This window comes from Leucopleurus acutus, assembly GCF_964270905.1.
Source record: "Leucopleurus acutus genome assembly, chromosome: 9".
Classification (NCBI taxonomy): domain Eukaryota; kingdom Metazoa; phylum Chordata; class Mammalia; order Artiodactyla; family Delphinidae; genus Leucopleurus; species Leucopleurus acutus.
Window position 1 is genome coordinate 39,727,754 of NC_139144.1, and position 16,870 is coordinate 39,744,623.

Sequence of the window (16,870 nt, forward strand, 5' to 3'; positions counted from 1 at the left end):
CTTTTGGGGAAAAAAATACAGAAAGATATTTTGCCTTTGTGGTTAAAGAAACACTCTTAAACAAGACCCCCCAAAAGCACAAATAATACAAATATGTCATTTACTACATACAAGAAGTATTCAAAATGTTTTACATTTATTAACTAATTCAGTCTTCTCAACAACCCTAAGACGTAGGTAGTACTATTGCCTCCATTTTCCAGATGGGGGAAGTTGTGCACAGAGATGTTAAGAAATTAGCTCAAGGTTACACAGCAAGGAAGGGATAGAACTGCGATATGAATCCATGTTCTAACCCACCAAACTATACCTCACATTAAAATTTTAAATTCTATATGATAAAAAAAAACAGAAAAATGTCAGATATGCCTAGGACTAGAAGATATTTCCAGCACAGAAATATATATTAAAGAACACTTACAAATCAATTTAAAAGGACAAAAAGCACACTGAAAAGTGGTCAAAGGTAATGAGAGGCAGTTCACTGAAGAAGAATCCAAAAGGCCAATAAACAAATGAAAGATGTTAAATCTCATTATATATCAGGAAAGCAAAAATTAGAACAATGAGGTACGCACTAGTGAACCTCAGAGTGGATCTCACATTCACTAGATTGGCAAACATTAAGCCTGATGACACGAGGATGCAGAGAACCTAGAACTCACATTCCAGTAGAAGTGTCAACTGTTGCAGGCACTTTACAGACCAATTTGGCAGCACCTCAAAAAGTTATAGATACGTGTCTCTTACTAACCCAGCAACTCTGCTTCTAGGTTAATATCCAAGAAAAATGCCCATGTCCCCAGCCAGACATACATGTATTAGGATTTTACTGCAGCCTTGGTTGTAATAGTAAAAAATGTAAAAGAACCTCAAACACCATGACTAGGGAATTCACAAACTCTGGTGTGATCACACAGTAGTATACAAGTGTTAATCTATTTCTATTAAATCTATAAATTCCAAACACAAAAATGAAACAAATTGTATAAATATTGATAAAACAGACCATTTACATAAGTTTTCAAACACAAAAACAACACTTTAGGACTTCCCTGGTGGCGCAATGGTTGAGAGTCCGCCTGCCGATGCAGGAGACATGGGTTCGTGCCCCAGTCCGGGAAGATCCCACATGCCAAGGAGCGGCTGGGCCCGTGAGCCATGGCCGCTGAGCCTGCGCGTCCGGAGCCTGTGCTCCGCAACGGGAGAGGCCACAACAGTGAGAGGCCCGCGTACTGCAATAAAAAAAAAAAAAAAAGAATCCACCTGCCAATGAAGGGGACATGGGCTCGAGCCCTGGTCCGGGAAGATCCCACATGCCACGGAGCAACTAAGCCCGCGAACCACAACTACTGAGCCCACACGCTGCAACTACTGAAGCCCACGCGCCTAGAGCCCGTGCTCCACAACAAGAGAAGCCACCGCAATGAGAAGCCCGAGCACAGCAAGGAAGAGTAGCCCCCGCTCTCGGCAACCAGAGAAAGCCCATGCGCAGCAACGAACACCCAACACAGCCAAAAATAAATTATTAAAAAAAAAAAAACCACTATATTTTCTCTGTGGTTGATTACCAGATCAAATTGTCATATATAAACATGCATAGAAATGACATATGTTGATTTTGGGATAGTGAGTATGATACTTTTGGTGGGGATTGGGAAAGGGAACAGAGAGGGCCCCTTTAGCTGTACTATAACTTTGAACCTCTTAAGAGACATAGCAAAACACTGGCATTTGTGACATCAGGCTGTTGGGATCACATGAGTCCACCATATTACTTTCTGTGCATATAAAGCATTTCCAAGTTACAAGTAGCCTTAAAATGTAACAACCCTTTTCTTACTGGAACACCAATACTAAATTCTTCCGCTTTGCTTTTCTCTGTAAATCCGTCCAACTTGCCTCATCCAGCCTTTTTCCTCACAATTCCCCAAACATGGCTACTCGCATCAAGATATTCTCATTTGTCTCTCAAATATTTCACATTAATTCCCAACTGTGCATCTCCAGGTACTGCTCACATTCTCCCCTACAATTTGCACCCACTTAAGAAAAAGGAAGGCTTTCAAATGAAGGTGGTAGAGACCTGAAGACAGTAGGTAGTAATTCACTGACTCTCCACTTGTTTATAACAGAAAGTGAAGCTCTAGGTCTGTCATACTTGGGTAGACTCACATATGCATCCTGACACCACCCTATCACCTCCTTCTGGTACCCGACTCCTAAATACACATTCTCATTTGTAACGTGGAAGAGAACATGATTTAACTGTCCAATCAAAAACAAATTTTTCATTTATTACCACAACAGAGAAACTGTCCAAACATAAACTTACTTAAGTGACTCAATTTTATGATAAACCCCCAAAATATGTTTGGGTTTTTTGGGTTTTTTTAAACATTTATTTATTTATGGCTGCATTGGGTCTTCGTTGCTTCTCGCGGGCTTTCTCTAGTTGCGGTGAGTGGGGGCTACTCTTCCTTGCGGTGTGCAGGCTGCTCATTGCAGTGGCTTCTCTTGTTGCGGAGCACGGGCTCTAGGCGCGCGGGCTTCAGTAGTTGTGGCACAGGGGCTCAGTAGTTGTGGTTCGCGGGCTCTAGAATGCAGGCTCAGTAGTCATGGAGCACTGGCTTAGTTGCTCCGCGGCATGTGGGATCTTCCCGGACCAGGGCTCGAACCCGTGTCCCCTGCATTGGCAGGCGGATTCTTAACCACTGCACCACCAGGGAAGCCCTGTTTGGATTTTTTAATAAAGCAAAATTGAAAACATAAATGTTTTTGGGTGTGACTGCTGTCTCTAACACACTGTAACAAAAATCCCCAAGTACTCATAATTAACTTTTTAAATTAGAAACAACACCTAAAGTTTTATGATATGCCTCTAATTAGATCTGATTATCAGTGTTTCTTTAACTTTTACTAAGAAGGAGCCTTTTAAAGGTAATAATGAAGCAATTTATTTCTGAATAGTGGTAATTGTATGTTATGGCTGGTTTGTAATTTTGAAGAGAATGGGATTATGTGAAGTCTTCCAAATGAGTGATATAAAAATTATGGATTCCAATAAGATTCTAACTGTATAATTAAAAAGCCTGCTTGTAACTAGAACCTGGTAGACAAAGAAACTGCATGAATTTTTTGTTTAATAATAACAACAGTTTCCTTATGAGACCAATGGTAATAGAAAGTAAATTTAGACCTATGACAAATAGTTTCCTTCCTTTGGGAGACAGAAGGCTGATAAAAACAAATTATGGATCTGTTAACTTGTTGATAGCAATATTATTTATGAACAGGAAGCACCAACCTTTCCTGTTCTCTCTTTAAAACAAAGAAAAGTGAATCATACAAAAAATGAGCTTTTAAAAGAGACAGTACAAAAGCTAAAATTTCTGAAAAGCCACGCCAAGGCAAGATTATAAAAGTGGCTATAACTGGTATTGCTTCCCCAAGCAAATCCTTAAAAAAGGAGGTGGTGGCAAAACTATTAGTGCGCATATGGATAGATTCTTTTTTTAAAAAAATGTATTTATTTTTATTTTTGGCTGCATCGGGTCTTAGTTGCGTGGGATCTTTCATTGTGGTGCCCTGGCTTCTCTCTAGTTGAGGCTCGTGGGCTCAGTAGTTGCGATGCGTGGGCTTAGTTGCCCCGTGACATGAGGGATCTTAGTTCCCTGACCAGGGATCGAACCCGCATCCCCTGCATAGGAAGGCGAATTCTTAACCACTGGACTGCCAGGGAAATCCCATAGATTCTGATGAAGGAGGGCACTAGTGGCACAAAGCTATCTGGCCAGTGACCCTAACCGAGTCCCCTCATTTTATAGGTGATAAATCAGAGTAGCAAAATGACATACCCGATGACAGAGGCAGAACTGTGGCAACCTTTCTGTTTGGTGCATTTTTTTCTTCCTGTAGGACCATATCATAGTGCCTAGCAACATAGTTAAGTAATTTTTAACATCGAGATATAATAGTAAAGACAATATTATAATGCATAAGAAACTGTAGTTCTTGCTTTGTAGTCAGATTGATATAGGTTTGATTAGCGTCTCCTTGACTTACTCCCTATGAGATCTGGTTGCACAGTCATGTATAAACGAACAATAAGGTCCTCACTCATACAACGTTGCTATTAGTTAACTACCAAATCCTTGCTTATTCATTTTGTGCTTATTTTTCTTTTACTCGACCTAGAAAATTTGTAACATATGCCAACATTCATACACAAGCACACAGTGCATTGCCTGGAGTAGGGGAGCAAGAAATCCTAGTCGGGATGCACAGTCTTTATCTTTGAGATCACTCTAGCAAATAAAATTATTTAAAACTAATAAACATGTATTTACGCACTTTTTGGATCAATTGCACACAATGCCACTCCAGAAGAAAGAAAAAAAGTGTTGTGCATAATGTTCTTTACAATCTAGCTTAAGTAGGTGTTGAGGCATTAAACCACTACAGTAGGCCTTTCAAATGATGGAGTTGCTAGAACATTCTAGAATTAGGAAGAGAAGATTCAAATTCCTACTCAGAGGACAAGTGATCTCTGTAGGGGACATACGGTGTTTTTACAACCCAGCACATACATTTCTTATAAAACCCATAATCACAGTGTCTCACTGGCCCCCTCTAACCACTGCCAGCAGCAATCATGGTTGCTCATCCTCCTACACACAGTGATTGGTTCATGGGTTGGGTCCATAAACCAACAGGGTTAATTAGTATGTCCCATATGATCATACAGGAATATTGAAAGAGAAAAAAAGGGTTCCTCTGGTATAGCAAGCCATAAGGACAATTAAAATTGATTCTGCCAGTGGCCATCTCGCACATGGAAAGTTCTGGCCTCAAAAAGAATCTACGCAGAGGCAAGCTGGGCTGAGAAGTGGATAGAAGGAACAAGAGAGTTCTGACCTTTTCTGAGCCCCTTGATCCAGCCATACTTGATGATCCAACTATTGAATCTCCCAATTATATCCTTCTAAGAGTTTGTGCTATCTCGCCAACACATTCTTTTAAGTTCATTTATAACTTATAAAGAATTCTGGTCAAGGCAAGCTTCATCTTGCAAGTGTTTATCGTAACATCTTTAATACTTGCAAACTTGCAGTGACCCTGTCTACCTTCCCCACTGTGACCACCTTCCCCGCCTAGACTAACTCTAAATCCTTCACTTTGTCAATGGGCTTTTACAAAACAGGAGCACTCCGTTTTAGCCTAAAAGACCTCCCTGAAACTGTTTACTCTAAGGACCAAACGAGAAGTGACTCAATGGGCCAGAGAAATGTCCTAGGCCACCTCCCTCCTGCAAACACCCTCCCCAGGCTTACCAAATTGAACTCCAGCCTCAATTTTACTGCTGAGCAGGTCAGTGGTTGCCTGCAAATTGGGAGCAAAGGTTATGTGCCAGGAGAGAGGGATTACAAAGGAGGATAAGGAAACTTTGGGGGTTGATATGTTCAAGGTCGTGAAAGCAATGATGGCTTCACAGGTGTATATATGTGTCACAACTTTATCCAATTTATACTTTGAATATGTGCAGCTTATTGTATGTCATTAATACCTCAATAGAACTATTCTAACACACACACACACACACACACACACACAAACACACACACACACACACACACACACAGAGCTTTATGAGGAAAAGCATTTTACAGCGTTATCCTTCTTCCAGCAGGGAACAAATCCTAATGCCTAGAGTTGCAGATGTAATTGGGTAACAAAGAAGAAAGTCACCTACCAAGGATGGTAGGGCAGGATAATTGGGACCTTGATAACATGCTTGCATTGTGCATCTTCTCTAGATTACCTACTTCTAGACATCTTGCTACATGAAAATAAGAGAGCTTACTATTTGAAGCAGCAGTAGCTGGGTTTCTCTTACCAGCAGCTGGACTCTATTCCTAATATGGTAGTCTTTGATGGTCTTTAACTTAAAGCCAATAGATCAGGTGATTCCCATGCCGGCTATCTTTTGTTTCTAATCTCAGAATAAAGTCCAAATACCAGGCTGACAAATCCAAGAATGCGAAGGGCCTGGCTTACCTCTCAAGGTAACTCGTTAGCCACTATTCCCCACCTCCAGTCATACTTTGAATTCTTCTAATGAGCCCTCTACACTTTGAGAGCCATACAGTCAAAGCACATGTTGACCTGATATTCCTAGAATGTGGCTAAGTGCCTGGTACAGAAGAGGTACCCAAAATACACTGCAGACGGAAAGAGCTCATGATCTTGTTCATTATGCTTTAGGGATAGGGAAATGCTTATTCCCTAATGTAATCAATATTTGGGGTGAAGAAATCCAGCCTCATGTGTTCCAGATTATTCTTTCTCTATATAACCTATAAAAGAGAGTTTCATTCTTTCACCAAATATCCACCACACTGCAGAAACAACATGCAAAGAGAGACCTGAATCATTTCTAGAGCAGCTACACTTTTTGAGCATCCAAATTCTACCAGGGTAAGTGAATTGCTTTGAGGACGAAAGAGGAACGTAGAACTTTGAAAAAACTGGATGCGATTCTGCAGTTAAATCATTCAAAAATGTTCTGTCAGCACTAAAGCAAGAGAGAAGACGTGATGATAGCGGAGGGTAAGAAACTTAAAACAGTAATAAGATTTAAAAGGACTATACCACCAAAATGTAACGCAGCATCCACCGATACATTAAAAACTAAGGCCCCAGACCTCTCCATGCTTCAACAGTCATAAGAGTAATTACACGTGACACTGAACTCTTCCTCTGAACTTCTGCCCAATGTGAACAACTGAAGAACAATTCAGTGATTATGAAGCATGTGTTTCTCTGCTACCAAACATCTGGATGGAAATTTGAAAATTCTGTAAATAATCTGGATACTGCTAAATATCCAGACATTTAGTGTTGAAGCCAAGACCGCAGTTCTTCGTCTCATTTTCATTCCTCAAATGATACAAGGAAGGCTCATGTGCTGTTGTCACATATTTTTCTTCTCTGTGTTCTCCTTGGTGCCAAGCAGATTGCTTTATACTTACAAGGCACAGAATACATAATATATAATATCTGCTGGGAAGAAATTATATAAAGAGAATCAAAAGTAAGGCATCCTGACTTGCCATTTTCCAAGGATAACTGGTTTGAGGTAGCACTCACAACTGCCAACAAAGTTTCAACCCCACCCTACGTCTTCCTTCTTCGGAGCAGTTTTGGGAGAGAAGAAGTGGAATTATGGGTGAAACAGCCCTGCACTGCCTCCTTCTTTCAATCAACTAAATGTCAACCATATGGCAAGGCTGTGCTGGGCATTCAGGAAAGCCGGAGTGATTGGGACACGGTCCTTACTGTTGAGGGACATATAGTCTATCATATGACAAAATAAAAGGGAAATTGCTTTTTTCAGTGACTTCTTCATTGATCAACTTAAGAATCATAACTTAGTCCTCATCTTACTTGGCAGCATTTGACACAGATGTTCAACTCTGCCTCCTTAAAATGACGTGCATTTGGCTTCTAAGACACCCTCCTCTACCAGGTTTTCCTCCTACCTGACAGGCCATTGCTTCTCAGGCTCCTTGGCTGGTTCCTCCTTGTCTCCGAAAACTGTTATTAGAAGAGTGTCCTGGGCTTCCCTGGTGGCGCAGTGGTTGAGAGTCCGCCTGCCGATGCAGGGGACACGGGTTCGTGCCCCGGTCTGGGAAGATGCCACATGCCGCAGAGCGGCTGGGCCCGTGAGCCATGGCCGCTGAGCCTGCGCGTCCGGAGCCTGTGCTCCGCAACGGGAGAGGCCACAGCAGTGAGAGGCCCGCGTACCGCAAAAAAAAAAAAAAAAAGGAGTGTCCTTTTTAGACTACCTGCCATCTGACATCTCCACTTGGGTATCTGATTGGCATCGCATCTAATACTGAACCTCTTATGTTCCTTCCAAAGCCTGTTCCACCCAGTCTCCCCATTCCCGTTAACAGCAGATTCAGCAAGCCAGTTGTTTAGGCCATAAACCACAAGTAATCTGTGACTGGTCTCACCCCATTCTCATCCATCAGGAAACTATGTTGGCGCCACCTTCAAAATGCACCCAAAAGCTGACCATTTCTCTTACTTCCATTGCTATAATATTGGTCCAAACCTCCATCATCTTTGCTTAAATTACTGCAGTAGCCTTACAGGTGATCTCACTGTTTCTACTTTTGCCATCCATAATCTACTTTCAATTCAGGAGCCAGACAAACGTTTAAATGAAAATCAGGCCCAAAGCCACCAATGGCTCCCCATTTCCCTTGGTGTAAAAGTTCAATTCCTTCAATCTGGGTCCCAGAAACTCTGACTCATTTCCAACCACTCCACCCACCGCTTGCTCACTCCGTCCCAGCCACAGGCGTCCTCTCTGTCCCTTGCCTAAATCAGAAATACTCCTTCAGGATCTTCTCAAAGGCCGTTCCCTCCACTGACTTTTTCCAGATGTCTGTCCTTCATCTCTTTCAAGTTTTTGTTCCACTGCTATCTTACCGAGAAGGCTAATCCTGACCACCACACATAAAAATATGCCCTCATCCTCCCCTACCCGCCCCCCCACTGCCCCACTGTGCTTCAGCCTTCTTACTCCATTTTTCTCCATAGCATTTTACCTTCTAACATGATGTATAACTTATTTGCTTATTGGCTTATCATCTACCTTCCTCCCCAAACGTAAGATCCATGAACGCAGGACCTTTTGGTTTGTTTCTCTCACTGCTGCTGTTGCTTATTTAATATTATTGGAATGAATAAAAGAAAAATTATTTGGGTTCGTCTTAACATTTATGTTAGACTAATAATAATAAATTAGACTAATAATATAAAGAACCCTATCCAACAATGATTCTAGTACAATTTTACGGAAAGCTGATTTGTTCACGGGAAAGGTTACAGGAAAACCTCAGATGCATAGGAGAGCTTGGCCAACAATGGGAGAGAAAAGAGAAAAGAGTATTTCAAGGAACATTAGATTCTACAGTAGACAGATAAAAGCAATTCCTATTTATTATTTTTAACCCGACGCTAATTTTCATGTCTTAAAATATTTGGCTGCCTTCTAGATTTAATTTTGATCAAATTATCCTGTTTATGCAAGCTTTCATTAGGTATGTTTTACCTCTGGTGAAAAGGGAACAGCCAATTCTGCAAATTCCATTCAAGAAGTATTTAGAAAGTATAAGCTCTGTGCTAAAAAAAAAAAAAAAAATGCTACAAACCAAAGGATGCAACAAAGAGAAAGCTATGATCTCCGCCAATAAACGGTGGATAGTCTAGCTGGGGAAAAAGCAAACACAAAGCAATCTATAGTGTGGAGCATTGGTATGGTTAATGGCAAAGACAGAGTAAAATAAAATCTTACAGCACTGACTCTCAGCCCTCACTGTAATTTAGAATTAGCTAGGAAGATTTTAAAAAGGGTTTTTTTAAACCAAAAAATCACATGCCTCTCCCTCTCTCTGAATACTGATTGAATTAGTCTGGGGTGGCACTCAAGTAGTAAGATTGATTCCCAAGTGAAAATTTAAGGAAACAATTCTTTCTGACTTAAGAAACGGGAGGCTTTATTTGAGTAGTTTTACAAAGACAGAACAAGGTACTATAGGTCAAGAGCAAAGGATCAGCAAAGACAGGCAACAAAGGGCAAAATGTCTGGGGAACCCTCTGTGGCTGAAATATATGAAGACATGCACACGGGAAGAGCGGATGGTGAAAGACCTTGAATGGCATGCTAAGGAATTTGGGTTTATTCTCTGAGAGTTTTCATCCACTATTACAAGTGCATTATTCATTTTACAGTGATAACATAATATGGAGGAACAATTCAGGTGAAATGTGGTAAGAAGGAAGACGAACTAAACCTAGCCTGTCTTCACCAGTAATTCATATGTGTTTGAGGTGATGATGGCCCACTTTTAAACTACTTAAAACTGTATGCAAATTAAACCACTGAGATGTTCAAATCTCACTTTTCAAACGTAGGCTGAAATACAATTATTCCCCTAATAAATTTTCTTTCTTTCTAAAAGCCTCTTAATTATGTTGTTAAACTTTGTGAAAGAAAATAACCTCATTTCAAGTAAGAAATGACATAAATAGCACATTTCGGTAACTGTTTTAAAATCAAAAGTTGGGAAATTTCACAAACACATTTGGCACAAAGGCCGACTATGAACACCAGCTCAACAGCATCACGTGAAAATTCCAGGTTCTGTAAACAGTGAATCATTTTTATATTCAAAATCCAAGTAAATATTCAGCAACCACTTAAATATTTTAAATTCATTCAGTAGTTTGAACAAGGGCTGAGAAATAACATAAGCCTAACCACATATTAAATAAGAATAATTTGAAAAATAATGATCAGAATTTTGAAAAATGTCAAATACAATAATTTGAAGGCAATTACAGAAGTAGATTTTTTTCTTTGGCTGAAGTATTAGCGTTTTTCATTTATTTTGGAGTAGAAACTGCACAAAATTATACTTTTCCAGCCCTCTAACGACCAGAATAGGACTTTTAAAAATGTACAGGAAAATCGTTCCAAATTTATACTCACCATACCTCAGTCATTTTTTTCTTACAACTGAAAGATTAATATTACTGCTTTGAGGGTATGAACTCTTGCCCCCGTAGGGCCTGCTTGAGTTAACACCAGCCTGTAAGCGTTAGAAATCCCAGTAGCTTGAAAACCTTTCCATTGTAACTTACAGGTTTGTAATTCAGAAATTTAAAATAATTCAACTTTTTCCACGAAGCTGTAACAACTTGCTCTTTTTTCTATAACACATCCAAAGCATTTATCCACATTCTCTCCTTTTATCCTAACAACTCCACAAGGGAAGAATGAAAAATATCATCACCAGTTTATAAATGAAAAAAGTGAAACTCAGATGGAGACGTTTGCCCAAGGTTAAATTCCAAGCAAGCTGTACAGTTGGTATTCAAATTTAGGTTTTCTTCCGAAACCCAGCTGTTTTTCTCTCCATAGACTGTACAGATCTACATATATATATATATATATATATACACATACATATATATATATATATATTTATCTGCTATGTTTTACCTATTTTAAGACAACCTCAATTTCAGAGATACCTAAAACGCAAATAAACATATGCCTTAAAATGAATGTAAATTGGTATAATTTTTGACTGCATGGAGATTTTTTTCCCCAAAGCAACCCAAGATATAGAAAAAATATTGCAAAAAACCAACAGAAGCAAACTTAGATTTTAGAAGAATAAATACAGAATAAGAAACAAAACTGAAACTTCTGAAATGACCCTTATTTAAAGACCATGAGTTATATTCTGTTCCTTACGTTCTTAATTAAAACTATTCATACATACACACACACACACACACACACACATACATATAAACAGCAGTCGATTCCTAGAAGTCTTTTCTTCTCTGCTTAAGAAGCACAAGGAGACATATTCAAAACGTTACATATTTTAATATAACACTTATTTCATACCTTCTAAAATTCCCCACAAATCACTAGGAATAATTAAAGTTATTTTTCACTTTTTTTCAAAATACTTTCAATCAAAATTATTTTAAAATAAACGATTAAAAATAAAATAGACCGTTTTCCCAAAGCAGTTTTCACTTGTGTTTATATCCTGAACAGTATCAAAAAGACCAAGCTATTTCCACACTTCCCCAATTCAATCATACCTTCTTCTCCAACCCACAAAGACCTACCCTAGCCCTAAATTTTGTGGCACCTAAAGTCAGTCCTTCCCTTATATAACATTAATTTTTCCACTCCATAAATCCCCACTAGATCCTGTCTTCACAGAGGAGGTACTTGCCTTTGTATGTGTTTATTATTTCCCACAGTTCTCAGCAGAATGCACACAGTAAGCAAATGTTTATTGGCTGAAGAAAGCTCTTGAGAGCATATGTAGAGAAGATAGTGAATGAAAAAGAGGCTTCATAAGGCATGTTGATTTCAAAGCCCAGTTTGGTTCACTGCTGTATTCCCAGACTGAGACAGTGCCTTGCACACAGTAGACACTCAATAAATATTTGTTGAGTGAAGAAACATTCAGTTTCTATAAATGTAGGAAGTTCTAGAGCAAGTCACTCTCTTTTGTATAACATCATGAAAGTGCATAAAGAAACCATAGCTTCTCCCTTTCCTCCTGTACCTATAAACTGTTGATATTCACTACACTAACGTAAAGTTGTTCATTACTAGGGATTCTATTAATTAAAACAACCAAACCATAACCAACAACAAAAATCAGCCCCGCCTTTGGCTAGTGATCAAAAATCCATGACAAGTTTGGGGGATGTTCCATCCAACCTATTTTAATGACATGCTTTCTGGACTGGTCACGAATTCTGCCCTAATCTCAAGGTCATAAACAGGCCACCTGAGCACGTGGACAGTCAGGCTGCCCTAAGTTCCTCAAGAAAATGCTTCAAGGCAAGAGTGATGACTCAAAGCAGACCATGGCCTTTACACCTACCACACCCATATGCAATCCTGGATTTACTAACACTTTTAGAAATAATCTCAGATCCAATCCCACAACTTTGAGCTTATTTCGGAGGCAGCGACCCAGGTGGGATTGGAACCTATAAAGGGTCCTCCTATTCATGCCTTAAAAAGAAATGTCTCCCAAGTCTTCAGCCTTAACCCTTCCCCCAACCACCTGACATTTCCCATCTTAAAATGTTGAGGTGAAACCAGGGAAGATACAGAATCTAAATAATAGCAATGGCACATTTTCATCATCTATTTAAGACCTGGTTCAGTGTTTACCTTTCATTCATTTCCAGTTTAAACTGCTGAACTCATCTAAACTTGTTCACAATGTATAAGCAGTAGACAGTAATTCATTTTAAGAAATATCCTCTTTCTAAAAAGTCTTAGGGCTTCCCTGGTGGTGCAGTGGTTACGAATCCATCTGCCAATGCAGGGGACACGTGTTCGAGCCCTGGTCCCGAGCAACTAAGCCCGTGCGCCACAACGACTGAGCCTGCACTCTGGAGCCCGCGAGCCACAACTACTGAAGCCCGCACGCATAGAGCCCGTGCTCCACAAGAGAAGCCACCGCAATGAGAAGCCCGCGCACCGCACAAAGAGTAGCCCCTGCTCGCCGCAACTAGAGAAAGCCCGCGTGCAGCCAAAAATAAATAAATAAATAAATTTTTTAAAAAAAGGTTTAGATTTAAAAGGGCCAACCATCTTTACAGTCCTGTGAATTTCCAATTAATTTTTACTACAGTGCTATTAAAATCAATAGAATACACTCTGAAGGTCAATAATTTAGAACAGATACAAAAGTCTTATATAATATGTTCCTTCAGAGTTACCTTTCTCTTTGCTTTCCTAATACACAAGAGATTCAAGCAGAAATGACATGTCTCAAAAGCAACAGAACCAGACTCAAAAATAACTTGCCTTTAGAAAAAAATATATATACGGCATATTAATCTATATAGACCTCCTCAGTGACGTAAGTATGCAACGCAGACATTCTACTGTGTGTAAGCAGATACTATAAGGTTAAATGTCTGGCAAACAGGTAGCTAAATCATGAGGGGGAGGGGCAGAAGTCAGCATAAAATGGGGAATGTGAAGTTCTAAACAGGCCATTCATGCTAACAAAAGAAAATACCTGGAGAATTGGTCAGCTTTTACTTAATAAATAATCAATGTGATAGGCATGTTCAGGTGAGACAAAGGTGGATTCTCATCTGAAACCTGACATGGATCTCCGATTACAAGTACCTGAATCACCAGGTGGTCTAGAATTTTTCCCAAATCTAGGATTAGTGACATGTTGATTAGATTCCTACTAACTAGTCAGAAAGACATACTTTTTTACAGGTTTATGTCTTGCTTTCAAAGCTTTGCAACCCTGTTCACATACAAGGGAACAGTAATGCTAAAAGGACCCAGCCTCTCCCTCCTGCTGGGGACCACAGGCAGACTCCGCACTCCAAGGATGTAACCTAAGCTTGCACAGATGGCCTAGCTCTCTGCTAATGCACAGGAGCTGGGTTTGTTTTCAGGGTGGATGCTGCAAAACAAACCCAGGTGTATTTATAGACAGGAGCAAGACTATGATGGAGGGATGATGACAGAAGATGAAGTTTCTTCTGCATGGTAAAGAAGCCTGTGGAAAGATCTGGATCCCACAGCCTGGGTTCCACTTCTTGACTCGCCAACTATCAACTATGTAAAGTTATTAAAGCCCTTTTCGGTCTATTATCTTACGTATAAAATTTAGACAATGCCCCTTGCCTCGGATGATTGTCAGAAAAAGGAAAGTGTATGTAAAATCTGGGACGTGGTAGGCCACTGGTAAACGGCAATCTACTCTCCCATCCTCCTGTTCACCCTGAATTGCCCCTCAAAAATTACAAACATACACTGCAGGGTTAAAACTAAAAAGCCCAAGCTGGTTGGCAGGAAAAGAAACAACCTGGGGGGAGGCTCGCTTATTTACTGGAGAATTTAGCTTAAAATGGATTTAGGATAATGATAAGAGGGGAGATACATGGAAAAAGCATCAGGTATAAGCAAAACTCCCCCCCCCCAACTCCCGCTCCCCGCAAAAAGACATTCCTTTATGTAAGCACGAAACAAACTTCGGAAGCTGCGGATATCCTGTGAACCTACACGGTGGCCTCAATTAAAATCACAGGCGCACGTAGAGCTAAACACGACGCACACCATCCATATGCCGCCTTGTCAGTTTCAGATCACGCTATTTTTGCAAAACTGTCCTCAAACCCGAGGCGGCTCCCGCCTCCAAATCCGCCCCAGATGGATTTGGGAGCCAAGAGCGAGTTGCAGAAGGTATAAGGATGGGAAAGTGGAGAGGTCTGGTCAAATAACTGAAAAACAAGGCGGTGGGTGAGGGGGCGGGGTAGAGCAATGGGGAAGAGACGCGGCCAGTGAGCCAGAAAGACGGCGGCTTCACAATGAAAGGAAGAGACTGCGACAGTCGCCGGCTCCTGGTCCCCGGCGGGGACGGATGGCGAGGCCGGGCGGGGGAGGCCAGAGCGTGGGAAGACAGAAAGGGGGTGCGGGATGAAGTGAGAGTCATTGGCCAGACAGGGAAGTCACGGAGCACCCGAGCAGGTGCAAAGCCCCCAGGCGGGGAGGAACGGGCTCGGGATACTCACGGTGTAGAGTAGGTTGAGCGCGCACAGGCAGTTCTTGGAACACGCGAAGCCCCCGCAAACCATCTTGGAGCCTGAGGTTCCCGGCAACTGCAGGTAAAGTCTGGCTCCGGCGGAGCCTCCAGGCAGCCTCTTTGTCCTTGCCTTCGGGGCCTGGCCGAGGCGACGCAGCAGCGGGGACGCGGTGGGGAGCCCGGGGCTTGGGCAGGGGCTGCAGCGCGCGGCGCGCCCGCGGCGGTTCCTACGAGCTCTGGAACCTGCGGCCGCAGCAGCTGAAGACAGAGTCGGAGCCCGAGTCCCGCCCAGACCCCCGCCTCGCCCCGCGCGCTGATTGGCCGCCGGCGGGGAACAAAGGTAGAAATATGCAAATAAATGCGCTCAGCTAGCTGGGATCCGGGAGGGGAGGGGAGGGCAGGCGAGGGGAGGGGCGGGGCGGGGCGGCCCCTGGGAGAGGGGGAAGGGGCGAAGGCCTTGAGGGAGAGTGCCTGAGGCCAGAGTGTGTGGCAGCGACCTAGCCGCGGGTTCCTGGGGAGCAGGTGAGGAGGAGAGGGCGGGACTCCACGGAGATCCACGCTGGCAGGGAGAAAGATGACAGCACCTCTCGGTTCTTGGCCCCAGCGGGTGACGTGGCACCATTTTGAATGAGATTTTAAAATTAAGCACCTGGCCTTGTTTGAATGAAGGAAAAAAGGAAGGAATGAAGCAATAAATGAATGAACGTGAACGATTTAAAAGAGAGAATGAAGTGGGGGAAAATGAAAGGAAGGAAACAAGTGAAAGAATAAACGGAGAGATGAAATCTCTGCTTTTCTCAGAAAATAGGTAAGGTATATGGCCCATAATTGTGACTCTTGTCAGGTCAGATGTATCCTTCAGGGATTTGCAAAAATGCTGATAAACTTTATCATACATGCAAAAGAAAATCAAGAGGTTTTTTGTCTTCCAATCTTGCATTTCAATAAGCTGAGGGTTTTTTTCCCACAAACAACGGTGAAAATTTTTTAATGACACAGTCTCCACCTCTGTCAATTCATTATCATTTTGAGTGTCTATTATAGAAATGCTTCATGTATCCTCAGATTCCTCACCTATAAATTGGGATATTAACAGTATGTCAAGCACTCTTTGCAGAGCGCCTGGCACAGTGTAAGGACTCAGCTAGTCCTTAATATATGTCAGCTAGTATTAATATATCTAACAGTTTTTGAAAACCTGCTGTGTTCCAAGCACTAAGCTAAGCCAATAAAGGTTTGGTTATTTCATGGTACCTTCTACCAAAAAAGGTTCTTAGAGAGAAATATTCAGGTACTTATATGAAACCTAAGGGTTCATGCTGAGTAAGTTATGTGATAGCAAATGATACTGGATATGTTAAATAAAATATTGCAGCTGATAAAAATAATTTGTCTTCTTGGAATTGTCTGCTTCCTCTTCTAATCTCTCTTTACCTTCCCAGACCCGACTTCACCAAGAAAGCCACATTAATTCTTTAGCCTTGGTATTCCACATTAACCTTTTGTATACACCCAAATGAATTCCTTTTTTTTTTTAATTTTAATCTGGAAAATGACCCTCAAACCCAAATAAAACTTTGTGGCTCAGCTTTCCATTTGAGAAGCCAGAGGCTTATTAAAGAAGAATTAGGGGGGAAATCTATTCTTTCTCTTCTCATTCGTGGATGTCACCAATGTTACTACCACTTCAA

At 41.3% G+C, this 16,870-nt stretch overlaps 1 protein-coding gene across 1 annotated transcript in view; it reads right to left on the minus strand.

Annotated features, from left to right (window-relative positions):
* TSPAN13 (tetraspanin 13) overlaps positions 1 to 15,420 on the minus strand; it is a 32,769-nt gene extending 17,349 nt beyond the window's left edge. Inside the window, exon 1 of the mRNA XM_082846545.1 lies at positions 15,169 to 15,420. Within this exon, the coding sequence (XP_082702671.1) occupies positions 15,169 to 15,231 (63 nt within the window). The 5' untranslated portion in view covers positions 15,232 to 15,420. The remainder of the gene's footprint in view (positions 1 to 15,168) is intronic.
* Between the last annotated feature and the right edge of the window lie 1,450 nt (positions 15,421 to 16,870).